This window comes from Narcine bancroftii, chromosome 13 (assembly GCF_036971445.1).
Source record: "Narcine bancroftii isolate sNarBan1 chromosome 13, sNarBan1.hap1, whole genome shotgun sequence".
Lineage (NCBI taxonomy): Eukaryota > Metazoa > Chordata > Chondrichthyes > Torpediniformes > Narcinidae > Narcine > Narcine bancroftii.
In genome coordinates, this window is record NC_091481.1 from 1,692,162 (window position 1) to 1,720,084 (window position 27,923).

At 47.8% G+C, this 27,923-nt stretch overlaps 2 protein-coding genes across 10 annotated transcripts in view; one reads left to right on the forward strand and one right to left on the reverse strand.

Annotated features, from left to right (window-relative positions):
• The window catches only part of dclre1c (DNA cross-link repair 1C, PSO2 homolog (S. cerevisiae)), a 51,231-nt gene extending 48,188 nt beyond the window's left edge, over positions 1-3,043 (forward strand). For all 9 annotated transcript variants that reach the window (XM_069909873.1, XM_069909872.1, XM_069909876.1 and 6 more), the window contains 2 exons: positions 80-174; positions 1,912-3,043. In XM_069909873.1, the coding sequence (XP_069765974.1) occupies positions 80-174; positions 1,912-2,483 (667 nt within the window). In that variant the 3' untranslated portion in view covers positions 2,484-3,043. The remainder of the gene's footprint in view (positions 1-79; positions 175-1,911) is intronic.
• Positions 3,044-4,980: 1,937 nt separating this feature from the next.
• On the reverse strand, positions 4,981-27,533 carry LOC138748939 (histone-lysine N-methyltransferase SUV39H2-like). The gene is given in 7 exon segments (XM_069909884.1): positions 4,981-6,126; positions 6,656-6,785; positions 13,734-13,880; positions 18,791-19,456; positions 21,356-21,405; positions 21,408-21,500; positions 27,415-27,533. Coding segments are annotated over 7 exon segments (1,218 nt in total). The 5' UTR covers positions 27,434-27,533; the 3' UTR covers positions 4,981-6,013.
• Positions 27,534-27,923: the final 390 nt, after the last annotated feature.

The following is a 27,923-nucleotide window of genomic DNA, read 5'->3' on the forward strand; positions in this document are numbered from 1 at the left end:
TGCATCACCTACCGTTTTGTCTCCACTGAGCTGTCGCTATTGTTTTTAATTTAATTATGCTGAGTTTTCTTTCCATCAGCCTGAAGTCATTGTGTCGGAAGGTTTCAGATGAAGCCACATACAAACCATTGGGGAAGCTGAAAAGATTGAGGCAAAGTTTTTCGAAAGAAGAAGGTATGTTTGGACCTGTGGCGAGGCTGGGTTACACTTGAGCCAGGTTACCCCTCCACTTCCCAGCTCTCTGCTGTGGCTGGAAATGCAGGGTAAGGCAGACCACAGCAGCAATTAGGCCCCATTCATGCACAGTGTCTGGTAGGGCACTGAGGGATCAGGGAACACAGATACATGATTCCCTGAAAGTGGTGTCATAGGTAGATAAGGTCATAGAGAGCTATTGCCATACTGGCCTTCATAAATCAATATATTGAGTACAGGAATTGGGATGTTATGGTAAAGTTGTATAAGACATTGGAGAGGCCAAATTTGGAGAATTGTGTTCAGTTTTGGTCCCCTAACTACAGGAAAGATATCAATAAGATAGAAAGAGTGCAGAGAAGATTTACTTGGATGTTGCAAAGGACTTCAGGACCCGAGTTACAGGGAAAGATTAAACAGGTTAGGGCTTTATTCCCTGGGGTGTATAAAAATGAGGGGAGATTTAATAGAGGTATTTAAAATTATGAGGAGGTTGGACAGAGTAAATGTATGTCGGCCTTTTCCACTGAGGTTTGGTGAAAGGGGAAAAGTTTCAGGGAAACATGAAGGGGAACCTCCTCACACAGAGATTGGTGAGAGCGTGGAATGAGCTGCCAACTGAGGTGGTGAATGTGGGCTCAATTTTAACATTTAAGAAGAATTTGGACAGGTACATGGATGGGAGAGGAATGGAGGGTATGAACTGGGCGCAGGTCAGTGGGACGAGAGAGAATAATACTTTGGCATAGACTAGAAGGGCCGAAAGGGCCTGTTTCTGTGTATATTGTTCTATGGTTCAGTCAGTGAGATATCCTGCTGGACTGCACTGTGGCCTGCCAAGTTCGGACCACACTGCTGTGTCATGATCTACTGGTTGATCTCGTATACAAGCATTCCCTATCAGCAACCTCCAACCAGACAGCATCAATATTGACCTCCACTTTCTGGTAACCCCCACCCTCCCCTTTCATTAATTCTCCCCCAACTCACTTTCCCTCATCCCTCCATCTCCTTCCTTTCATTCATTCCCTCATCCCTCTATCTCCTTCCCTTCCCCTCCCTTCTCTTCCCCCTGACTGTCCCCCACACCTTCCTACCTCCAGCTTCCCACCCCCATCCCTTACTCCTGTCAGTATTTTCAGATACTGGAAATGCTCAGCAGGTAAGGCAAAATCTGTGGAGAGAGGAACAGGTGACATTTCACATCCATAGCCCAAAATGTTTCCACTTCTAAAACATTTTTTAATTAAATTATTTAATTTAGAAATACAGCACGGTAAAAGGCCATTTCAGCCCACGAGTCCATGCCGCCCAAATTATACCCCATTAACCTACACCCCCCCCCCCCCCCCCCCAGGGTGGGAGGAAACTGGAATCCGCAGGGAAAACCCAAGCAGACACGCGTACAAACTCCTTACAGTGCTGGATTCGAACCCTCGTCCTGAATGCTGGCAGTATAAAGGCATTGTACTAACCACTTCGTCAACCATGCCACCCCTCCCTTAGAGTGAACCAGTCACCATTACTGAGACCAGCTTTCATTTCATTTTGAATTATTCACGAATTTAAATTCCCACCTGTGGTGTATTGGATTGAATCTCAGGTTTCTGTGCCTGTGTTCCAAAGCTCCCACTGCTTGTCTAGCTGGTGTCTCACGGGGTGTTGGAACTGGGTTTTTTTTTGTGCAGGAGTATAAAGCTGTTTCTCTTTAAACAGATGAAGACTACAAGGAGCTTTTCGATGACTGCTATCCCATCCCAGCGAAACGAATGTTGTTTGCTCCACCACACTCGTTGGCCACAGCCGTGAAGGAGCACAACATGGGCCCGTGCACGGACGGTGCCAGCACACAGCAGGTGTGGTTGGATCATGAGTTCATGGAGTGCGAAGAGTCGAACGATGAGGATGAAGAGGAGATGGATGAAGTTTGTGCAAATGAGAAAGTGAGCTCAGTGCCTTGGAAAGAGCCCGCTAACGCTGCGGGGCAGGCAGACCCAGGGGCCACAGCCAGCGAGACAGAGACCCCGCCCTGGGATTTGTTTTTCAAACAGGAGCTCGAATCGGAAGCTGAGGATTTGGAAAATGTCAGGGAGCAAGATGTTGGTTCTCACTCTCCCAAACTCTTCAGCGATTCCGAAGATGGAGAGTCCACACATTTACCCTCGCAGAGCTCGTCCCAGTCAACCCACATATCAGAACAAGGCAGTCAGGGCAGCTTGTTTGAAATGGAACTGGTTCACACCCCAGAAAAGATCACAAACTGCAAGGACAAAGTAACGCTGAATTAAATGGAGAGAGAGTAAAGCAACACTGAGGGACAGGGGCAAAGGAACGAACAATTCAGGTAACCTGTTATAGTTAGGAACACATAGGAAAGAACACCCCCCCCCCCCTGCTGTTGAGAAGGAGCAGAGGAGACAATGACCCAGGTAAGGATCGAACCTCAGCTCCTGCAATTGTGAGACAGTGGCATTACCCGCTGCACCACTGGGGTCTCTGACCCAAGATGCACTGTCTCTCTCCTGTCACCTACCTCACCACTGTCCCTCGAGGCTGTCCTGGCCATACGTCACCGCCCCATGTCCTTCCCCATCTGACGTTCAACAGGACCCGTCTACTGGCCAAGCCTGGTCCACCTTTTAACCTTGACCTTTGCCTCTTTCCTTGGTGGTCCAAGTCACCTGCAGCAAGGCCCAGGGTTATTGGTGGTTCACCGTGACCCCAGCTCAGGGTTCCTCTACCTCAGGGCCTGCAACTTTCACATAGAAATGAGGGAAAGTTGGTGGGTTATCTTGTAAAGGAATTTAGAATGATTTTCTGCATGTCAGAAATAAAACCATGGACAAATTCTTATTGTCGAGTCATTGGTTCTTTTCCCAGTTCTTTGTTGGACTCTGGGCCACATAGCTACTTAAACTTGCTGTCTTACAGCACAGCACAAGAACACGCCTTTCAGCCCAACTTCACGCCAGACAGGATGTCTAAATAATCTCGTTCCGTTTGCCCCAAATCCTTCTGAATCCTATCACTCCATGAATCTGCCGAAATCTCCTCTTGTTCCTGCTGCTACCATTTCCTTTGGCAGCTGGTTCCACACACCCACCTCCAAAAGGCTGGACAAGAGACATGGGTGTGGTTAGCGCTGTTACAGCACCAGCGACCCAGGTTCGAATCCCATGCTGTCTGTAAGGAGTTTGTACGTCCTCCCCGTGTCTGTGTGGGTTTCCCCCAGGGGCTCAGGTTTCCAACCACCCTCCAAAACGTACTGGGGTTGCAGGTTAATTTAGGTGTAATTGGGCGGCACAGGTTTCAATGGCCGGAATCCGTTTCTAACACACTGTAAATGAAATATAATAATACATTTAAAACTCACCTTTAAACAAGTGACTGCCTGCAGAATGGGTGGGACCATCACTCAGGATTTTCAGAGGAGAATTGGAGAGGCACACACCAAGGCAGATGGGACAGATTCCAACAAGAGCCAGCATATTGCTGATGGGCCCAATGTCCTCCTTCCCTACCATGATGATCCCATGCTCTCTTTCCCCATTAACCTGGGTGCACAGACCACATACAAGCCCGGTCAGCGGCGCAGCATTGACCACGTATAGAGTGGCAAGTAGTTGAGGGTTAGGAGATGTCCGCACACTTCGTAAGCTTGCTGCTTACGGGGCAGTAGCGGATGGTAGGGTCGGTTCTGTGGTCTGCCGCAGATCTTTGAGAGTGGTTTGTGGTTAGCAGTGATGCCAGCGGCTTCCGGGCTGGACTTGGTTCCCAATCTTCAGCGACATGCTCACAGCGATTCATGTCCTCAGGTTTGGACCTGATCCACAGGGCGTAGCTGGATCTGCTCGACCTGTCCCGCAGTGGGGGCTCCAGATGTGAGCAGGCTCTGAAAATGACCATCTGGACAGCCAAATGAGGCTGGTGTTTCAACAGTGGCCATTGGCTGGCGTCTGGCCCCTGGACAATAACTCATTGAGAAAGGGGAAGGTTAGCAATAGGAACAGACCCATGAGAAACACTGGCAATTTATCAGGCCTTTTATGCAAATATTCTAGGTCAATTTGCAATTCAGAGCTTGTACACAACTTGAAAGAATCCTACAAAAACCTTACTTTCTCCACACCAAGGTCTATTTGAAGCAATCTGTACCATGGCCATGTTGGGATATCACCCTTTACAGGATTCAACTTTGGCCCATTTCCCCTCTGTTGACTGGAATCCCACATGTGCAGCTAGTGTTAGTTCAAGGACGATTGTTAATTTGGTGTGGGTAGAATTTGCCTTCAGACTTGCTTGTTGGATGGTGGTCTCAGTTTGGCAGAAGATGGGACATCCTGTGAATCTCTTGGTGAAGGCGGAGGGGTGATAACTGATGCTGTTCTAGTGCCATTCTCCCCGTACTGATGCTTTCTTGGCAGTTCCTCCATTTTATCAGGACTGCCTGAGTTCAAAGGAAGATTGCTTCTGCCCAACCAGGCTTTCATTCTCAATGTCAGCAGATGTTGAAACAAGATTGTTCTCCATCTTCAAGTCCATCCCCAGTCACCGGGATCTGGTTGGGGTCAGACATCCTACCCCTACGAAACTCTGCTTGGTTGGAGGCACTCTAGGATCAAGGAGAACTCAGCCACAACAAGATCTGATGCGTGGGGCACTGCAGCCAGACACAGCACCGCCGCATTCAAATTCAAACTTCATATTTTCTCTGTTTAAAGTGAGCACTCTCTCCAAAATTCTGAGAATTTTTTTTAAAAAGAAAAAGCAAATACAAAAATAAAATTTTGCAAGCATTGTACATTTCTTTTATTCAAAAAATATTGGCAGAAACTTCAATGGGAGAAGTATTGGCCTGTCTTAACTGTACATGAAACCTTACATCCTGACAGCAAATCTTTAGGTCAAAGTCCCAGAATTCTTAACTGCCTCAACCAATAATTACACATCTCTTATTAAAAAATGGAAAATACTTGACAGAGATTCAGCGCGTACTTGTTCCTTCAGTCAGTTGCCAATAACCTTTCCATGTTTCCAGGATATTACGAACTTCGCAATGAATCCTGCTTATTTTTTTTAAATTCTCTTAAAACGTCATCATAAAAAGCAGCCAAGGATTATGGGCAGACATTGATGACCTTTGGAGAGAGCTTGTAATAAGAGTTGGACCTGTCATACCAAGAATCAACTTAACCTGAAGGGTCATAAAGCAAGCATTTGGTTTGATACTAAGAGACAGTCTTTATAAGGAACGATTATTTCTTATATAATCAGCTCTAATTATTTGGCCTTAGTTGGTGTATAAACACACAACTTTCCCCCTGAACAATACAGGAGAGATTTCGAGCACAGATACAACCCGAGTATTTCCGCTATCTGCTGTTGAGTTGTAAATCAACAAAATATTTTTTTCTGCAAATATTTCTAACACATTCTACAAAGTGGACTGATCAGATAACAACCAAATTTACTCATAATTTAACAAACTTGGAACAAACAAACAAAAATATGTGTTTTGACGCCTTTTCTACCAAAAGGCATCTGCTCCAAGAACAGTAAACAAATGGAGAGTGCCCCCCTAAAACCAGTCACATTTCAGCAGGGGGAAAGCAACAGGAGTTGCTTCAGTGACCCCAGTTCCTACCCAAGTCACACACGATTACCAAATATCCAATACAAGGACACATATTGTTCCTCCCGCACACCCACTTTCAGTTCAGGATTTACGAGAACAGCACCTTCCTCCTGCATTATCCAGGAGCTCCAATAGTATCCGGGCGCATGGAAAAATGGGCTCCGAGCACTGCAAAACACAGGGTCAGTTCATGAACCCTCGGCAGGACACAGAGCCACACTTGCACTCAATCCTGCGCTGTTTCTTGGTTGGCCCATTGACCTCAGTGGTCTCAGTGATCGAAATGTCACCCGAACCTAAAACAAGAAAGCATTTCGTCAACACAGAACAGTACAAAGAAAGAGGCACACCTGTGCTGATCAGGGTGCTGAATTAAACTGAATCTCACTAAACCTGCTGACACTCAACATTACGAAAACAGCTTCTTCCTCTCCACCATCAGATTACTGAATGGACAATGAGACACCACCTCTTACCTGTACCCCTCCCAGCCCCTGCCTGCACAAAATGGGCCCATGCCTCAAACCCTTTACACCCCATGGATGCTGCGCAACCTGCTGAGTTTCTCCAGCATGTTTGTGTACTGTACCCATGGGTGGAAATGGTTCCGGGACAGGAGCCTTTAGAAGGGATTTCAACCCAGAACATTGACTGACCATTTCCACCCCTGACTTGCTGGATTCCTCTGCAAATCCCATCCGTGCTTGTTGCCAAAGAATAAATCGTTCAGCAGCTCTGTCTTGCTCATGAACCAATAGATCAGATTTGAAACTCAATGTCCCACCTTGCTTTATCGCTTTCATGGAGCTTTGGAAACAAACTCACCCTTCATTTGGTAATCGAATGTGAGTTCTTCACCAGCTTTTATGGCACGTGTAGAGAATAGTGCAATCCTCGGGATACGCGTGTCCAAACTATCGATAAAAACATTGTAAACTTGAAGATTGGGGTCACACTGTGGGAGAGAAAAATGAATTTGAATCTTCCTTGTGAAAATAGTGGTGTCTGCTTTTGGCTCAGATATAAAACAAACTCAAAGCGTTAAATAACATTCAAGGACAGGTACATCTGGATTGTTATAGCATGGGGCTCTCCTTACCACTCTCAGGGAAGTTGCACACAGGAAGTGACAGCTTCTGACAATCAGTTAACTTGACAGGAACTTTCCTGGACCTAACACAATAATGGTATCGTGAAGCTTCCTTGGGAGTTTGCTGAGGTCTGGCATGATAAATAACAGATATGTGCTGATGTCCTAGTATTGGGAAACCTGAGTGTAAAACCTCGAAAAAGGTACTGGACACAGCCCAGGAAGTCACAGGCAATCCCCTCCCCACTACTGACAACATCTATGGGCAGCTCTGCCATTGAAGAGCAGCAGGAATCATCAAGGATCCACCCCACCCAGTGCACGCTCTGTTCTCGCTGCTGCCATCAGGAAAGAGGTCTCGGTGCCACAAGACTCGCCCCACAGGGTTCAGGACCAGCTGCTCCCCCTCCACCATCAGACTCCTCAACGACAAACTCCATCAGGGACTCATTTCAAGACTTCCTTTGCTCGTTATTACTGAATATTTTTCTGCATTACCAGTTTGTTTGCACTGCCTTCTTGTTTAAGTTTCTCTCTTTAGTAAACGTATATTTTTTTTTAAAAAGTTTTTTTTGCATAATCGTTAAGTGGTCATTCTGCCTTGTCCGCAGGAAGAAGAATCTCAGGGCTGTATATGATGTCACACATGTACTCCAACAATAATTTTGAATTTGACAATGGGATCATTCTGGAATTGGTGTACAGTGCACAACTCCCGTGGAAACCCACCCTCTGACCGTGACCATGCAACCAACCATGAGACATTGCAGCACAGTAACTGGCCCTTCTAGTCTGTGCCAATCTATTTTTCTGCTTTGTTCCACTGACCTGCACCCAGTCCATAGCCCTCCATACCTCTCCCATCCATGTACCTGTTCAAATTCGTCTTAAATGTTAAAATTGAGCCCACATTCACCACCTCAGTTGGCAGCTTGTTCACACTCCCACCACTTTGTGTGAAGCTAAACTTTTCCCCTTTCACCCTTAACCGATGTCCTCTGGTTTGTATCTCAACCACCATCAGTGGAAAAGGCCTGTCTACATTTACCCTGTCTTTCCCCTCATAATTTTAAACACCCCTATCAAATCTCTCCTCATTCTTCTACGCTCCAGGAAATAAAGTCCTAATCTGCTTAACCTTTCCCTGACACTCAGTTCAATCCAGGCAATATCCAAGTAAATCTTCTCTGCACTCTTTCTATCTTATTGATATCTTTCCCGTAGTTAGTCCATACTTGGCCTCACCGATGTCTTATACAATTTTAACATACTATCCCAACTCCTGTACTCAGTACTTTGATTTATGAAGGCCAATATGCCAAAAACTCTCTTCACAAACCTATCCACCTGGATACCACTTTCAGGGCATTATGTATTGCATGCCCAGATCCCTCTGTTCTACCACACTCCTTAGTTCCCTACCATTTACCATATATATTCTTTCTTGGTTTGTCCTTCCAAAATGCAACATGTAACATTTGTCTGCATTAAATTCCATTGGCCATTTTTCAGCCCAATTTTCCAGCTGGTCCAAACCCTCTGCAAGCTTTGAAAACTTTCACTGTCCACAACGTCTCCAATCATAGTGTCATCTGCAAACTTGCTGATCCAATTCACCACATTATCATCCAGCTCATTGATATAGACAACAAACCACAATGGTCCCAGCACCCATCCTTGGGGCACACCACTAGGCACAGGCCTCCCATCCAGCCATTGTAGAATCCAGTTCACCACTTCACCATGAATACCCAGTGTCTCAACCTTCCTGACTAACCTCCCATGTGGGATCTTGCCAAAGGCCTTACTGAAGTCTATGTAGACAATATATACAGCCTTTCTTTCGTCAACTTTCCCGGTCACCTCCTCGAAAAACTCTATAAGATTAGTTAAACATGACCTACCACAGACAAAACCACATTGACCATCCCTAATCAGTCTATGGCGATCCAAATAATTGTATATCCAATCTCTTTGAACACCTTCCAATAATTTACTTATTACTGACATCAGGATCACCGGCCTATAATTTTCAGGGATACTTTTGGAGCCTTTTTTTAACAACAGAGCTATCCTCCAATCCTCCGGCATAATTCCCGTGGCTGAGGCCATTTTAAATATTTCTGCCAGAGCCCTTGTAATTTCTACAGTAGCCTCCCTCAAGGTCCAGGGAATATCTTGTCAGGCCCTGGTGATTTATCCACCCTTGCTTGCTTTAAGACTGCAAGCACTTCCTCCTCTCTAATCTGTATCAGTTCCTTGACCTCACTGCTTGTTTTCCTTACTTCCCACGACTCTGACCATTTCCTGAGTGAATACTGATAAAAAGAAAACATTTAAGATCTCCCCCATTTCTTTTTGTTCCATGCAAAGTCAACTATTCTGATCTTCAATGGGACCAATTTTGTCCCTTATTATCCTTTTGCTCTTAATATACCTGCAGAAACCATTACGATTTTCCTTCTCATTCTCCACCAAAGCAACCTCATGTCTTTTAGCCTTCCTGATTTATACTCCTTAAGTCCCTCATTTGCTCCATGTTGCCTATACCTGTTATACATCTCTCCCTTCTTCCAAACTAGACCCCCACTATTCCTCAAAAACCAAGACTCCCTATGCCTTCTTTGCCTTTAAGAGTACAGACTCTGTACTCTCAAAATTTCGCCTTTGAAGTCTCCCACGTACCTCGCACATCCTTGCCCGAAAACAACGTATCCCAATCCACACATTCTAGATCCTTTCTCTTTTCCTCAAATTTAGAATCTTAACTCGAGGTCGAGACCTCTCTTTCTCCATAATTAACAAAACTAATAACAATATGATCACTAGACCCAAAATGTTCCCCTGACTTCTGTCACCTGTCCTTGTCCTGTTCCCTAATAGGAGATCCAGCATTGCACTCCCTCTAGTTGGTAACTCTGTATGGTTTAGAAAACTTTCCTGAATACATTTGACAAACTCTAAGCCATCCAGCCCTTTTACAGGATGGGAGACCCAGTTAAAATCTATCACAAATTTGTGTTTCCTGTTGCTGTCTGCTATCTCTCTAAGATTTGCTCCTCTAATTCTCACTATTGGGCAGTCTATAATACAGTGTAATCCTACATTTTCCATTCCTGGAATTCCATGGGCTCTCATCTTATTAAACAGCCTCTTACATGGCACCTTATCAAAGGCCTTTTGAAAATCCAAATACACAACATCTACAGCCTCTCCCTCGTCTATCCTACTTGGGATTTCCTCAAGAAAATCCATTAGGTTGGTCAGGTAGGATCTACCCCTCATGAACCCATGCTGACTTGGACCTAATCGAGTTTAAACCCACCAGAGCAGCACTAACAAACCTTCCTGCAAAGCTATCAGTCCCCTTCCAGTTCAAATGCAAACCGTCCCATCAGAACAGGTCCCACCTTCCCTGGAAGAGCCCAATGACCTAGAAACCTGAAGCCCTCCCTCCGACACCATGTCTTTAGCTGCATTATCCTCCTATCTCTAATCTCACCAGCAATCCTGAGATCACTACCCTGGAGGTCCTGTCCTTCAACCTAGCATCTGACTCCCTGAACTCTCCTTGCAGGACCTCCTCACCTTTCTTACCCAGCTTTCCTACATGGAGCACAACATCTGACTGCTGAGAATGCCACGAACTCGACCTGAGATATCTCGGGCCCTGGCATCAGGGAGGCAACAGACCATCCGTGAGACTCGATCTCTTCCACAAAACCTCTTATCTGTCCCCCTAACTATGGAATCCCCCATCACCACAGCTCACCTCTTCTCCTCCCTTCCCCTCTTAGCTGCAGGACCAGCCTATGTGCCAGAGACCTGATCACCATGGCTTATCCCTTTCCTGTAACTAGGTTCCTAAAGTCCGAGCAACATCCTAGTAATCCTCTCCTCCCTCTCTGAATTTTACTCTTGGAAAAGTTTTTCCCTCTTTGGTGAAGAATTTCAACTGGGAATATTTTTCCCCCTCTCCTTCTCTCATTATGTGCTGTTAGTGTGCTTGATGTAACAGTGAATCTGCAGAAAGCCTTTCATTACATTCCACTGGTGTATTTGACAAAAACATTGAACTTGAAGCTTTTAAAAAAAAAAAAAAATCGTATTCCAAGGGCTGTTGAAGGTCGAGGGAAGAAGAGGACAAAAAGACCCAAGTTCCAAAAATGTGGGATACAGGACAGGAATGCCTGACCACTTGCTGTTAATACAGTAAAACCCCAAGTATTCGGAATTCAAGCAACCAGCAAATAACAAAATTGAGAAAAATAAATTTAAAAAATTTAAAATAAATAAGTATAAAATAGGTTAAAAAAATATTTAAAATTGTAAAAGTAAACGTTCTCTGAAGTAACACGTAAGCCTTTGGCAAAGATGGGAACAAATATTCAGCCTTGGTCGGGCTTTGCTCGTAGCGGCTGTTTGAATAAAGTTGTGTGAAACAGTGATGGCGTCACCCAGGATGAAGAGCTGGTTGATGCCACTCGCCACTGGGGTGACTCTCTTGAAGTGTCTCCTTACCCCTGCTTAGTAAGAGTCACCCGGTCAGAGGCTTTATCTGTAAACTTGGAGGGCGGGGGGGTTAATTATCTATAATGTTATTATTCTGTCTCTTGGGCAGCTCCGTAGAAGGGGAGGTAGCTGCAGATTCAGCAATGTTTTCAAAGAATGTGACTGAAAATGAACGAGGTTTGTACATTCATGTGAGTGAAGTTTGTTCAGTGTAAGTCTAGTATTTTTGTCTTTTAAAATGTTTACTCTTAATGCAGGTATATTAGTTAGGCGTTCTAAGAGTCATTCTCAAGCAACCGGAAAGTACACTTATCCAGCACCTTCAATTCCCATAGTTGCTGGATACCAGGGATTTTACTGTACCAGGCCCCCAAGGTCAGTTTGGGATTTAGGAGAATGGAAGTAGGCTAAAGAGGGCAACTTGTGGACAGAACATCAAACCCATCTACACCCCTCCTTGGTCAACCCATCACCTGCACCACCTGTCCATCATACTTCAGCCCTCCTTGGTCCACCTACCTGCCTGCCTCCCCTTCCCCCTCTCAAACCGAACACTTGAAGCAACCAACCATTTTTCTCTGGCTTCCTCCACAGATGCTGCTTTGACAAGGTGCCGCACGCAAGGCTTTAACAAGAGCCCCTAGTGTAACTGGAAACATACTAGTATGGGTAGAAGCACTGGCTGATTGGCAGAAAGCAGAGAGCTGGAATACAGGGATTATAAATATTCTGGTTGGCTGCCAAGTGCTAGTGGCATTCCACAGGGTCGGGGTTGGGGCCAATATTTTTTATGTTGATTACTAATGATTTGGATTATGGGCCAAGTTTGCACATGATATGAAGCCAGGTGGGGGTATAAGTAGTGTAGAGGAAACAGGGAGGCTACAGGACTTGGACACTTCAGGGAGAATGGGCAGAGGCGGCAAATGAAATATGTCGGAAAGTGTACGGTCTTGCACTTTGGCAGAAAACAAAATGGGCAGATTTCTTTTAAATGGGGAGCAAATTGAAAATCCAAAGGGAGCTGGGAGTCCTCTTGCAGGATGGCTTAGAGGTGAACTCGCAGGTTGAGTCAGTGGTGAAGAAGGTAAACGAGATCGACGCTGGCGTTCATTTCAAGAGGAATAGAATATAAGAGCAGGGATGTGATGTCGAGGCTTTATCAGGCACTGGCGAGACCTTACTCGGAGTATCGTGAGCAGATTTGGGCTCAACAGCTGAGAAAGGATGTGCTGACATTGGAAAAGGTTCACAGGGATGATTCTGGGAATGAAAAGGTTATCATATGAAGAATGTTTGATGGCTCTTGGCCTGTACTTGTTGAATTTAGGAGAATGAGGGGGAGGGGGGGGGTGGAATCTAATGGAACGTTTCAAATGTTGAAAGGTGTCGACAGAACAGATGTCGGAAGGTTGATTCCCATGGTGAGAGAGTCTAGGACAAGAGGACACAACTTCAGAATTGAAGGGCATCCACTTAGAACAAAGATACAGAGGAATTTCTTTAGCCAGAGGGAGATGAATCTGAGGAATCAGGCGATTGTGGAGGCCGGGTAATTGAGTGTATTTAAGACAGAGATTGATAGGTTCTTGATTAGCCAGGGCATCAAAGGTTATGGGGAGGCCAGGCAGTGGGGCTGAGTGGGGAAATGGATCAGCTCATGATTAAATAGTGGGGGCAGACTTGATGGTCTGAATGGTCTATTGCTGATCCGACGTCTTATGAACCCGCTGAGACCCCAGATTCCAACATCTGCCATCTCCTGGATCTCCACGTCAACAAGGTGGGCTGTCCGTACAACACGAGCGGGCTATCTCCACTCCCTCACTTAAACTTCCTGGAGAAGAATGAGGGGAGATTTGATAGAGGTATTTTAAATTATGAGGGGATAGACAGAGTAAATGTAGATTGGCTTTTTCCACTGAAGGTCAGTAAGATACAAAGCAGAGGACATGGGTTAAGGGTGAAAGGGTAGAAATTTAGGGGAAACTTCTTCAAACAGAGAGTGGTGGGAGTGTGGAATGAGCTGCCAGCTGAAGTGGTGAATACAGGCTCAATTTTGAGAAGAATGGACCAGTACATGGATGGGAGAGGTATGGAGGGCTACGGAATGGGTGCAGGTCAGTGGGACGAGGCAGAAAAATGGTTCAACCCAGACTAGAAGGGCCAGGTTTCTTTAATGTAAAATGTTCTATGGTTCTAAACCCTTGGGCAATAAAGTCCAGTGTACTGTTTTTCCAAACTGAAGGAAGATATTCATAACATGGAGATCAATTTGTTGAAAACCGAGGCCACACTTACACTATGATTCACGAAGTGTGAAATATTTCCATATCTTGCAGCATCCACCGTGTACTCATCCTCCACATAGTCCAGGTCAAACAAATAGGTGATGCCCTTGCTGTCGTAGAACCGGCCTCGCCTTTCTGCTTCCTCACTTGTGATCACCTTCCATCAGAGAGAGAGAGAGAGCACACAGCTTAACAGCAGACATCCCTGCACCAAATCAACCTGCGCTCAGTCAGCGAGCAGAGACCAACTATGCAAACCAGCAGGCAGTGCTGTGGCCTGGCAGCACCAGCGACCGGGTTCAAGATCTTATCATAGTAATAAAAGTGTCGGATGACATGAAATTTCTTCTTTACTGCTGCAAGGCCGACAGATTCGCCACCGACAAGAATTACCCTAGTGCCTCTTTAAGTCAGAGAGAGAGAGAGAGAAGCAGAAGAGAGTCCCCCCCCAGGGTCACCGAGTATGTAGATTTGCCTCTAGTCCTTCCACAGACTCCACAGCCACACAGAGTCCAGTCCAAACCACTGACCCGAGCTCCAGATCTGAACCTCTGACACGGTCAGGAACCCTTCAGCGCCTTCGGCACACCCTCACATCCCAGCTCCGATACCTGGTAACCTTTCAACCAATCTCCAGCAGTCAGCAGCCCAGCGCGAGTCTCCCAGCAGCCCACAGCTTCCATGAGATCCTCACCTCGAGTCGCCAGGAGCCTGCACTGGTCCCTCAACCGCAGAGCCCCCTCACGGGTCCGCCACCGTGGTCATCATCCCACCTGTCTTCTCCCTCTCAGATGGGAGGGGTGGTCTTCCCGTCCTCTGGTGACCTGCTCCAGTCCTCCACTTCCCCAGAGTCTGCAGCCCCTCGTGGCTGCTGCCGATAAACAGGCGCCGCCATCGTGGGATCTCAACTAAAACCATCAGCTCCCTCAACGGGCCGTTCAAAGCCCGAGTGCAGCCAATGGCAGTCGACTGGGCTGCGTGACCCCGTGGGAACACTGCGTCTCCCCTTCCTCGCTCCCCACAGATCCACACCAGTGGCAGCTCAATCCTGGCCTCTGCTGCTGTTCGGGTAGAGGCTACATGTTCTCCCCGTGGACTGCAAGGGTTTCAGAGAACATTTAACAGCGCAGTACAAGCCATTTGGCCCTCAATGTGATGCTGACCCAAGGGGTCCTGGACAGAAATCATCAAATATTCTAGAGGGAGGAGAGAAGTGCAGAAGCAGAATCCTAAAGGGGGCAATACCAAAATAAAAGTTGGGAATGGCTGCAGTAGAGGACGTGAGTTTAAGGTGAGATGGGGGGGGGGGGGGGGGAGTTTTAGAGATTTGCAGGATTTTTTTTTAACTGAGTGGCGGGAGCTTGGAACAGGCTGCCAGGGTAGTGATGGAAGCAGATATATGGAGGCACAATTCGAGTAACCCTGTTACAGTGCCAGTGATCAGGACGGGGGTTCACGTCCCATGCTGTCCGTCAGGTGCTCCGGATTCCTCGCGCTGTTCAAAAGGTACCATGGGGTAGTAGTTGAATTGGGCTGCATGGGCTTGTGGCACGAAAGGGCCTGTTACCACGCTTAATATCTAAATTTTTAAAAAAACATGATGGTTGTGTTTCAGAGCACTAGACAGACACAAGGACAGGAAGGGAGTGGAGGGACATGGATCACGAGCAGGCTGCAGAGGACTGGTTTAATTTGGGTACTGAGTTGGGCCAGACAATGGCAACTGGTTGTGGAGTTGGGCTGTGGCCAGGAGGGAGAATGCAGCAACAGGCAAACTCACAGACACGTGGAGATGTTGGGTACATGCTCGGAACCTGAAGAACTGGTCTAGCACACAGACGTACTAACATTAGAAACAGGCAACCATCTGCTTTGCTCGGTTTTGCTTGAGAAGAGGATTTCAACCCAAGAGAGAATTTTAGCTTTTACCTCGTTGATAGCAAGACGAGCAATTTTACTGAAATGGAAGGATGACTCTCCACCTACTCATGCCCAGTGGTTACATGATGTTCTGTCCTTTTTAAGTTTGGATAAAATTGGATACATTATAGATAGAAAGTTTCAATTTGACAAGATGTGGGGCACATTCAGAGAGCCACTTTTCCAAGGGCATCCCAGTTAATTGGCTGTGCAATGACCCAGGATAGGAAGCCCTTTGTGCCGTTTACACTGGGCCACCCTTAACTGGGACACCAATTGCTTTTCCACTGCACACTCGTCCCCGGGGATCAGAGTGTTCTCCCTTCAACTAGAAACAGGTGACCTTCTGCTGCCCTTTTCCACTGGTCTTATCAGCCCGCCGGCGTCAACAAACACGGAGGATATGAATAGGGGTAGAGGCGGTTAATCAAATGACATCATTTGATGCCAGTGTTCGGACACTTTTTTTTCCATGGACCCTGTCCCAGTAAATTCCGGTTAATTCCTGGGTCAGGGTGCAAGTTTTAAAGGGGCTATAGATTAACAAGTCTGAATGCTCCGGAGACACTCTGTCCGGTGTCTGAAGGTTGCTATGTGTTCCATAGCTTCACAATGCTGGAAGTTAACCTTGTTTAGAGGGAGGGGTTTCTATTAGTCCAAGGATTTTTGTTTTCTTTTGAATTTTTTTTTAAGATTAATTACTCAAACATGGGTTTAAATATAGTTTATCATGGATCATATCATTAATTAAGAGAGTTTACCCTTTGTTTATATAAAGGGATTGTTTAATTTTGTCTTGTCTAATTTCTATCCAGAACTTTACTGGGATATATTATGAGATTATGAGATATATTGTTACTAAATGACTTTATGTGTAGGATTTATATTTTAAACTCAATAAAAATGTTTTAAAAAGAAAGGAGGTGACCATCCAGCTGATTGAACCTGCTCCAATGTTCAGTGAGCTCAGCTGGTCTGGCCATGGACACACCTCTACCTACCCTCCTGTTCCCCATAACTCTAATTCCCTATTCTTTAAAAATGTACCTCTCTGTGTCTGAAATACATTCAATGAGGCAGCCACCACTGTTTCCGTGGGCAGAGAATTCCACAGGTTCACCACTCTCTGGGAGAAGCAGTTCCTCCTCATCTTCATCCCAAATCTGCTCCCTGATTCTCGAGGCTACGTCCGCTGCTTCTCTACTCACCTCCCAGTGGAAACAACATCCCTGCTTTTATTTTGTCTACTCCTTTCAGAATTTTATACATCTCTGGAACCCACCTTGATAACCTGCAAACCAACCTTTTGTAGTTCATGCACAAGCCCTCCCAAGTCCCTCCATAGCAGGGTCTTGAAGAGAGTAGTAGGAGAGATAGACCCAAGGGTACATCGCTTCCTGAAAGTGCTGACTCAGCCAGACAGTGTGGTGAAGGCTCCTTTTGGTACCCTGGCCTTCGTCAGTCACACCCTCGAAGACAAGAGTTGGGAGGTCATTTAACAGTTGTGCAAGGTGTTGGTGAGACCGCACAAAATATTGTGCAGTTCGTGTGGAATAGTCAGAGGCTTTCTCCCAGGGCTGAGTTGGTGGCCACAGGAGGACACGGGTTTAAGGAGCTGGGGAGCGGGGACAGAGAATTGTCAGGGGTACGCTTTATACACAGAGAGAGGTGGGTGCGTGGAACGGGCGGACGGCAACGATAGTGGAGTTGGAGACTTTTAGATAGGTACATGGAGCTTAGAAAAATAGAGGGCCTAGTAATTTTTAAGGTAGGGACATGTTCAGCACAACTTTGTGGGCCGAAGGGCCTGTATTGTGCTGTAGGGTTTCTATGTTTCTGGTCCCTGAGTTACAGGTGATGAAACTAGAGAGGGGACAGTAAAGATTTACAAGGTTCTTGTGTCTGTCTAGTCCTCAGAAACACGACCATTGTATCTACCTCCAGCACCGTTCCAGGCACCCACCACTCCTGTTTAAATAAAACTATCCCACAAATCTCTTTCAAACTCCAACCCCCCCCCCAAACCACACACACACTCACACTCACACACACTCACACTCACACTCACACACACTCACACTCACTCACACACACACACACTCACTCACACTCACTCACACACACACTCACACACACGCTCACACTCACACACACTCACGCTCACTCACACACACTCACACTCACACACACACTCACACTCACACACACTCACTCACACACTCACACTCACACACACTCACTCACACTCACACTCACACACTCACACTCACACTCACACTCACACACCACCACCTTAAACACGTGTCCTCTGCTGCAGCAATTTTTAATTTTTTTAATACAATACGGTAACAGGCCCTTTCGGCTCACGAATCCATGCCACCCAATTGATCTACAACCCCTGGTACATTTTTGGAGGGTGGGAGGAAACTGGAGCCCCCGGAGGAAACTCACGCAGACACAGGGAGAACGTACAAAATCCTAACAGACAGCGCGGGATTCAAACACTGGCCCCGGTCACAATGCCATAATAGTGTTGCGCTAACTGCCGTGCCAACCTTGCCGCCCAATCTCAACCTTTTGTTTACTGTCCCATTAGAACTTTTGGGACGGGGGTGGGTGGGGGGGTGGTTCTTGAGTTACAAGAAAAGGCTGGGTGTGTTCTCAATGGAGCGAAGGGTGACCTTACAAAATTACAAGGGCGAAGATAAGGTGGTTGGTCGCAGACTTTTTCCCAGGGTAGGAGGGTCTAAAATTAGAGGCCATAGGTTCAGGGCAAGAGGGAAAAGATTTATAAAGGGCAATTTCTTCACTCGAGAGCTGTGGGCATATGGTACAAGCTGCCACAGGAAGGTGGGGACAATCCCAAAGGACATTTGGATGGGTACGTGAGTAGGGAGGCTTCACAGGGACAGGAGTCAAAAGTAGGCAAATGAGACCAGCCCTGACTTGGGCCACAGGGTGTCAAATTCCACGAGTCCGTAAACCGGGACCCTGTGGATGGAATGCTTGTGCTTGGGTTAATTGTTTCCACACCATCGTAGAGAGTCCTTGTAGCACCAGACCGGGGCCTAGCGCAGAGCTGAGCATTCGGTGCCAGAGTGACATGTCAGAGAAGGCATCTCCCACCATAGAATAAACACAACTTACCTCACCTACGTACTCCATTACAAAACTGTTCTTCTTGATTTTTTGGAGCGTTTTTATGCCCCACCCTCTTCCGTTTGAAGTCCGGAAGATGCAGAGGTCGTAGAGTGTGCCTTTCTGGACCACTCTGTTTGGGCATTGCAAGCTACACCGACAGCAAGAGTTACATTCAAAGATTGGCATGCCCGGGGCAATCTTCAGCTGCCGCTCTGCGGTGTAGGCGAACCGTGCGCCGGCTTCCTCCGGACAGCACTTATCCTCCAGACAGTTCAAGCACTCACACCCAACCAGCGGCTCCTTGCTCAGGTTGATTCCACATGAAGGCTTGTACTGGTTGATGTAGCGGAAGTCCAGAGGTGGGGGCTCAAAATCCACCTCGTTTTCCACAAGAATCTTCCCCTGATGATTCTTCTTCCTGTTGAGTTCTTCTTCCCACCGCTTGAGCGCCACCCTTTGCTTCGCCTTCTTCGTTATGTATTCTGCAAACGCGGACTTGTGAAGTCTGTCATTCAGTTTCAGCTTTTTTGCCATCCGTACTTTTTCCAGGAATTTCCTATGGTCTTCCTGGAATTGTCTCATGAGCATGACGGAGCGGAGGTGTCGCTGGGGTTCCCAGGTGTTTGTGCATTCTGGCCAACCCTTCCACTTCACGAGGTAGTACTCCTTACCCTGAACAAGGAAGGAAAAAAAATTAATCATCTTCTCATGGAGACATGCACAGCGTGGAACTAGGCCCAACCTGCCCATGCTGACCAAAGTGTCCCACCCACACTAGTCCCACCTTGCTTGCATTTGGTCCACATCCCTCAAAACCCATCCAATCCATGGATCTGTTGTTAAACGATGCAGTAGTCCCCACCTGAACCACCTCCCCCAGCAGCCCACCCGTGCACCCACTGCCCTCTAGAGTTGCACGTGGCCTTATGATCTGCTCCATTTCTAATCCACCCCTCGAGCCCGTTCAGACACGATACGAGCTCAGCTCCGGGTCTGTTGTGTGGGAAGGGAAAATTTCAGTGGGTTCAAAGAATAGCGGGTCTGGACACAGCCGAATGTAGAAATAATCTTTATTGAAAGACACAAAAGGGGATTGCAACAGTCATAACACACACAGGTATTCACACACACACAGTACAACCCAGACCCATCAGGCTTAACGCGACCGATACCAGTAACTGTTTACACTCTCACACACACACAGTACAACTCAGTCATATGGGCTTAACACAAAAATACAGAATCAGAATTTATTGTCATGGACAAGTCTCGAAAATCGTTATTTTGTGGCAGCGTCACAGTGTAAACATACATATAAACCACCTTGCAACAATAAATAAAAAGTCAAAGTGAGGCAGTGTCTTTGGTTCATTGATCATTCAGGAATCTGATGGTGGAGGAGAAGAAGCCGTCCTTGTGGCACTGGGTGCCCGTCTTCAGGCTCCTGTATCTCCTTCCCGATGGTAGTAGAGTGAAGAAGGCATGGACTGGGTGGTGGATCCTTGAGGATAGTGGCTGCTTTTTTAAGACACCGCCTCTTGTAGATGTTCTTGATGGGGTGAAGCCTGGTGCCTGTGATGTCACTGGCCGAGTTAACAACTGGAGATTATTCTTGTCCTAAGAGTTGTCACCTCCACACCAGGCAGCGATGCAACCAGCCAGAATGCTCTGCATGGTACACCTGTAGAAGTTTCCGAGAGTCGCCAGCGGCTATACTTTCCGAGAGTCTTCGGTGACAGACTGAATGTCCTCAGACATCTCACAAAGTATAGCCGCTGGCGAGTCTTCTTCGTGATTGCATCAACATGGAAGCACCAGGGGAGATCTTTGGAGATGTTGACACCAGGAATTTGAAGTTCTTGACCCTCTCCATTACTGAGTCCTCGATGAGGACTGGGTTATGTTCCCCTGACTTCCTCCTGAAGTCCACAATCATCTCCTTGGTTTTGCTGACGTTGAGTGCAAGGTTGTTGGTGTGACACCAGTTAATGAGCCTATCTCTCTCCCTCCTGTATCCTTCCTCTCATTGCTGTTTGCGATTTTGCCGACAACCATGGTGTCATCCCCAAACTTGTAGATAGCACTGGAATTGTGTCTAGCCACATAGTCATGGGTATATAGTGAGTAGAGCAGTGGGCTAAGCACACATCCGTGAGGTGTGCCTGTGTTGATAGTCAATGAGGAGGAGACATTTCCAATTCATACTGACTGAGCAGTTAGAGAGAGATCAGTTAGAATGAGGCAAAGTCAACATTTTATTAAGATGAGGTTCGTTCAGGAGTCTGATAACAGCAGGCAAGAAACTTTGGTGGGGCTGGATCACACACACATGAATCTTCTTCCTGACGGGAGGAGGGGGAAGAGAGCATAACAGGGGTAGGACAAATATCTTAAGAAAAATAACCTCAACAAATACCAGAGACTTTGGAGGCCAACAGCAAGTTTGGGCAGGCAAAAGATCATGGGTCATGAGTGCCTTACTGACCCATCATTTAGTCGATGAGCAGACTGCAAGGATTTCCTTCATCACAGCTAGTTCATTAATCAATGAGATAAACAGAAAGAACCCACCTTTTCTTTCTTGTAGCCACACAGATATTCCACTTCATATACTTTCAGGATCTTTTCCCGATGCCAAGGTCAGGACAGATGAGTCCTTCTGTTCGACACAGTTCCTGGAGAATTTCAAATGATGCCAGACATGGAACACACCACACTAGGACACAAACCAGACAAAAGAGAGGTTAGTTGGGTCAGGAGGAGAGGGGAAATCCATAAAGCTCTAATTCGGGGAGACTGGACACAGACTGGGAGATCATTTTGTTGAGTACTTTCACTCTGTCCGCTGCAACAGCGTGGACCTCCCAGTGACCACTCATTTTAATTCCACACCCCTTTCCCACACTGACATGCCTGTCCATGGTCTCAGGTACTGCTTAATCAAGGCCACCCACAAATTTGAGGAACACCTTATATTGTGTCTCGGCAGTCTTCAACCAGACACATTAATACGGACCTCCTATTTCAGTGAATGCCCTCCCCCATTCTCTCTCCTTCCCTAATCCTGGCTTCTTTCTTCCATCTCCCCTCTCTCTCCAATCAGAGAACTGCCCTCTGCTCGACCATTTTTTCTACCCCACCTCTTTCCTCCTCCCCATTCTCTCCTTTTTTTTCAGGCACCTGCCTGTTTTCCCAACAAAGCCCTCACCACCACGTTGACTGCCTTTCACTTCCTGTGGATGCTACATGACTCTAGCACGTTGGTGTCACTCCCACATGTGGAAGCTGAAACTGGAGAGGCCGCCCTTGCCCGCTGTACTGCACTCACTTGATTCAGAGTTGTTGCAACTGCATTCAGCTGGCTGAAGAAGATTATAACACACTCCTGACTGCAGTGACAGAGAGAGCACATGGGCCATGCGTCCATGGTGCAAACAGAACTCGCTTCGCAACAGCAGAGGAGAGTAGAAGGGTGTGAATATTTCAAAAGCCACAGCTCATCCAGTTATTGAGAAAGGAATAGAGAACTCTTGCAATCAATTACAAAATTACATTTGTTACTACTTAATGAACAAGGGAGAGAGAAGAAAAGAGACCCCACGCCAGATTCGAGAGATGAGAGGATGTGTGTGGGGGGGGGGGGGGGGAGAGAGAGAGAGAGATGTATGAAGGGAATTCCTAAGTTTGGGGCCTAGAAGCTTAACAGGTGTTGGTAATTAAATTGCAGGATGTCTGAGGGCAGCCAGAGATTAAGAGACCGCAAGAGACAGGAGCAGACAAGAGCTCCTTTTCCACTGGTATCCCCTGTGCAGTGTCCCGGGATAGGAAGCCCTTTGTGCTGTTTCCACTGGTCCTCCCATAACTGGGACACTAATTACTTTTCCACCGAACGCTCATCCCCGGGGATTGGAGTGTTCTCCTTTCAACTGGAAACAGGTGACTTTCTGCTGCCCCTTTTCCACTGGTTTTATCAGCCCACCAGCGTCAGCAAACACCCGGGGGGGGGGGGGGGGGGGGGGGGGGGGGGGTGGATACGAGTAGGGGTAGAGGTGGTTAATCTCCAGCATGAAATGATGTCATTTGAAATGACAGCATTCAGAAACTGTTCCTTTTCCACTGGACACTGTCCCAGTAAATTCTCAGTTAATTCCTGGTACAGGGTGTCCATGGGAAAGGGACTACTGAGTCTTCCATTTTCCCACAGCCCCACTGCCTGGCCTTCTCCACATAACCTTTGATGTCCTGGCTAATCAAGAACCATCAATCTCTGCCTTAAATACATGCAATAACCTGACCTCGACAACCATCTGTGGCCACAAATTCCACAGATTCACCTCCCTCTGGCTGAAGAAATTCCTCCGCATCTGTTTTAAATGGGCGTCCTTCAATCCTGAAGTTGTGCCCTCTTGTCCTAGACTCCCCTACCTCCTCCCCATCTCTTTGACCTGCCTGGCACCCAGTCCTCCAGGCACCACCCCCCCCCCCCCCCCCCACCACCGCCCCGCTTATCTGATACCAGAGACTGGAGCAAATCCCTAAACCCACTCTCATTTCTATTCCGAGCCACGTTTAAAACCATGTTCTAAAAGGGTTTGTAAGGACTGAAACACCAACATTAGTCCATGCACCTCTCGGTCCGCAACAAAAGCGACCTCCCCGTTGCCAACCATTTCAATTCTAAGTCACATTCTCAAGCTCATGATTGCCCATGAGCTTTCACATGATCCCACCCTGACCAACCCAGATTGGAGGAAACACACCTCCTTTTTTGCCTGTACCCTCTCCAACCCCAGGCATTGCCTTCCACTAATCAGCTTGCCTTTCCCTCTCCCCACTTTAACTAGTTATTCCAGTTCCTTCTTCTTTTCTCTCTCCACCTAGCCTAGACTCCTCCCCACCCCACTCCTGCAGTGTTCCACCCCCCACCTATCATCCTCCACCCCCTCCCCCTTTTGTTCAGACATTTCTCATGTTCCCCCACACCCTGATGAAGGGCTCAAGCCTGAAACCCTAACCCTCTGGGTTTGGAATGGCGTGCAGTTACTGGACTGATCAACACAGATCCCATCCCCTGGCACCTTGTCATTACTCCCCCTCTCTTCTTTAAGGGGCTTCCTGCCCCTCAATGCCTGCTGACGGAAGTTCAAGCCTGAGCCCTTTGTCAGAGTGTGAGCAAAAAGCAGAGAGGCGCCTCAATAAACAGCTGGAGGGTGACAGAATGAAAGGGCAGTTGGAGGAGCACAGGCCAACAGGCGCTAATTGGATATGGATAAGGAGGAGAGGAAAAGTGAGGTCGATGTTAATGCTATCTGGTAGGAGCTGACGAATTTGACGTCTTGTTCTTCCAATTTAACATCCTCTGCCATTTCCACCACCTTCTCTATGATCCCATCACTTGTGAATCTACAGGGGTCATCAACTGCATCCAATGCTCCCGTTGTGGTCTCTTCAACAGTACATAGGAGAGACTGATGCATACAGGGAGATCGCTTCGCTGATCACCTCGGCTTTGTCTGCCGCAAATAGCGTGGATCTCCCAGTGGCCACTCCATCCCTTTCCCATGCCACCATGTCTGTCCATGGTCTCATGTACTGCCAGGCTGTACATGAGAACACATCTTCTTTCTGGGCCTCCTCCAACCGGATGGCATCAATCTCTGGTTTTTGTTCGCCCCCCCACCCCACTCTCTTCTCTCCCTATTCCTATGTCTCCATTCCTCTAGTGCTGGCTCTCTCTGCTCCCCTTTTCTCTCTGTCTCCTTTTACAGAGCCAAATCCCCACCTCACCCAATCAATTCTCACCGTTCCTCTCTCCTGACCTCCTATCCAAATATCATCAGTGGTCTACCCCTTCTTCCCTTCTCCCCCAGCCCTTTGTCCAGGAACTTTATGTTCATAGGCTGAAGAGAAGAGCTCAGCCTTGAAATGCCGGTTCGATATCTTTCTCTCCTCTGGACGCTGCACGACCTGCTGAGTTCCTCCAGCATTTCTGTGTTTCACCTCATACACTACCTGTGGAGCTGAAAAATCAACAGCATGAATTTTCCAATCTCAGGTAATCCTCTCCTGGATCCACTCTCCACCCATTTTTACCCGATGCTGCTCTCACTTTCTTCTCAAGTGCCCTCCCCTTCCTCTCTCTCCACCTCTCACCTTCCTTTGTCCAGTATCTTTTCACCTCGATGAAGGGCTCAAGCCCGAATCGTTGGTTCTGCATCTTTATCTTTGCTATATAAAGGACACCGTTTGACCTGCTGAGTTTCTCCAGCGTTGCGTTTTTACTTCAACCACAGTGTCTGCAAACTTTCCTGTTTTCCTTCTGACGGCTACAAAACTCTGCCAAATCTCTTTGAGGGACTTCTAAAGAAATTCTTCTTTGCTCGCCAAAGGGAGTTCTGTGGGAATCTCTCTCACTGCTCCCCATCAGTGATCCCCCCTGCTCTCCAGCTCGATGACCATGTACCTCCTGCCTGTGGGGCCCTGCTCCTCCTCCCACACCATTTTATTCAAATGCCTGCCTATATTTTGCTCATCCCTTGATGAAGGCCTTAGGCTCGAAAACTTTGTTCGGTATTTTTACCTTTGCGACGCAAAGGACACTGTTTGACCTGCTGAGTTTCTCCAGCATCGTATTTTTACTTCAACCACGGAGTTGGCGATCGTTTGTGTTTTAACCTTATCACCACTTCGCCTTCCTAACACCTCCCCTCTCATCACTGCCTCAAAAAAAGGATCCCGACTTGAAATGGTGACCATCCATTTCTCTCTGTGGATGCTGCCCGATCCGCTGAGTCTCTCCAGCTTAATTTTAATTGAGAGTATGAGGTCCCTCGAGCCCACACTGTCCAGGCACAATGAACCACCATCTAACCCTGTCTGTGCCTGGAACGTGGGAGGGAACTGGTTCTCTTTGTACGCTCAAGATTCGCATCTGCAGTACAGGTGCTTCTCCAACCCCTATCGGAGTGGGGGACGCATCTGGCCCCCTGCCATCCTCTGCTTTCCCTCCACAAGCTGCTCACTCTTGTCTTCACACCTCCTGTTTTCCTTCACTCAACGAGCGGCCCATAAACCTGCGGTTATCCCTGCCCCACTCAAAGCCCCAGTGCTCCCCGAACCACACTCCCATCTTGGGACTTAATGCCACGGCTTTAAAACTCTCCTCCTCGTTTCCAACATCCTACAGCCCAGATTTGTGCTTTTCCCCCTCAACTTATGGCCCTTTCAATTTAGTGGGCCATTCACTGGGGCCAGATCTGAACGCTGTGAGTCTCTTCCTCGAAATTTGCTCAGAAAGCTTTTGACCAATATGCCTGGCTGTTGAAGATGCTGACGGGTATTCATGTTTCCTCTTCGAAACTCTCCAGCTCCTTCCCAGTAAAACACATTTCAACTCTCCCCCCTCCCAAAGTCTCCCACTTTCCAAACTTTCTCACCAAGATCCTTTTCAATAGAGTTGATGTTTCCTCGTACGTCCTTTCCCAGTAAAACACATTTCAACTCTCCCCCCTCCCAAAGTCTCCCACTTTCCAAACTTTCTCACCAAGATCCTTTTCAATAGAGTTGATGTTTCCTCGTACGTCCTTGTCTTAAGGCAGAACGTAGAACATTACAGTGCAGAAACAGGCCCTTCAGCTCTTCTAGTCCCACGGTCCTGTACCCAGAACCGAGCCCTCCATCCCTCTCCCATCCAAATTTTTAAAATGAAAACTGAGCCCATATTCACCACTTCAGCCGACAGCTTGTTCCACAACCCCACCATCTCTGTGTGAAGAAGTTCCCCCTAAACTTTTCCCCTTTCACCCTGAACTCATGTTCTCTGGTTGGTATCTGTGGAAAAAAGCTGACCGACATTTACTCTGTCTATTCCCCTCATCATTTTGAACACCTCTCCCCTCGTTCTTCGACTCGCCAGGGAATAAAGTCCTGACCTGCTGGAGCTCTCCCCTCTCTTGCCAAACTTCAGGAATGGCAAGCCACCCATGTTCAGAAAATAAGGTGCCATGTGCTGGAATGATCCATGTTCAGACACAAACTGCCCTCACCCCATGCTGTCACATCAACAGTCTCAGTGAGCCAAGCCCTTGATTCCACTTCGACAGGACTGAACTTGACCCAAAACCCAACCCTGTCCCCAAAAGGGAAAACCTTCTGCTGGATTGTGCTGAGTGCAGAAAGGCTGCCTGCCCTGGCTCTGCTGCAGGCTCTGCAAGGGCCGGAACGAGTTCAGCCACTCTCACCACCCCCAACCAGTGCAGTTACCCCCGCCAAGCACCTCGGCACGGTCTCTCCCACCAGAGGGGGCGGCCCCTTGAGCCCCGACAAACGATGCCCAAGCACATGCGGGGGGGCGGCGGGGTTGGACCAGACCCCCAGCCTCTGTGCGACCACCAAATAACGCCCTCGGCTCCCTCCAACTTGTGGGTACCGGGGACAAGTGTGAAGCTCCCGGGGGGATGGGGGGGGAGTCGTGTGAAGGTCCCGGGCCAGTGCAAAGACCGAGCCAGTGCAAGGATCCCGGGCGCTCGTGCAAGAGTCCCGGGCCAGGGCAAGAATCCCGAGCGCCAGTGCAGTGACCCCGGGCCAGGGCAAGCCCCCACGAGCGGCCCGCAGTCCCAGCCAATACTCACTTCCTCGGGTTTCAGCCATCTTGGAGTTTCATTCAAACACGGGCCGCGTCAGGACGCTGCTCGGCTCCTCCCCCGGAGCCCGGGCCGCCGAGCGCGGCTGGCGCACGGACAAAGGCTGCGGAGCCGCCCCGCCCCGCCCGCCCGCCCGCCCGCTGCCCTCAGCGCCCCCGAGGGAAGGCTGTGCTGCCCCGCCCGACCCTCCGCTTCATTAATTCCCCCCCCCCCCCCAAAAAGATACTTTATGCACAATAAATTATTCACAAAACAGGAACTTTTAGTGGGGAGGAAGACGCTGCCTTTCCCTGCACCATCTGCACCGGCCACCAAACTCGCGACTGCTTCCTGATCACATGGATACATTCTCACCAATGTTACATTGTTACCCCCCAGGCATCAATGTTACCTTCTCCTCAATACCCCACCCCCCCCCCAGGCATCAATGTTACCTTCTCCTCAATACCCCACCCCCCCCAGGCATCAATGTTACCTTCTCCTCAATACCCCACCCC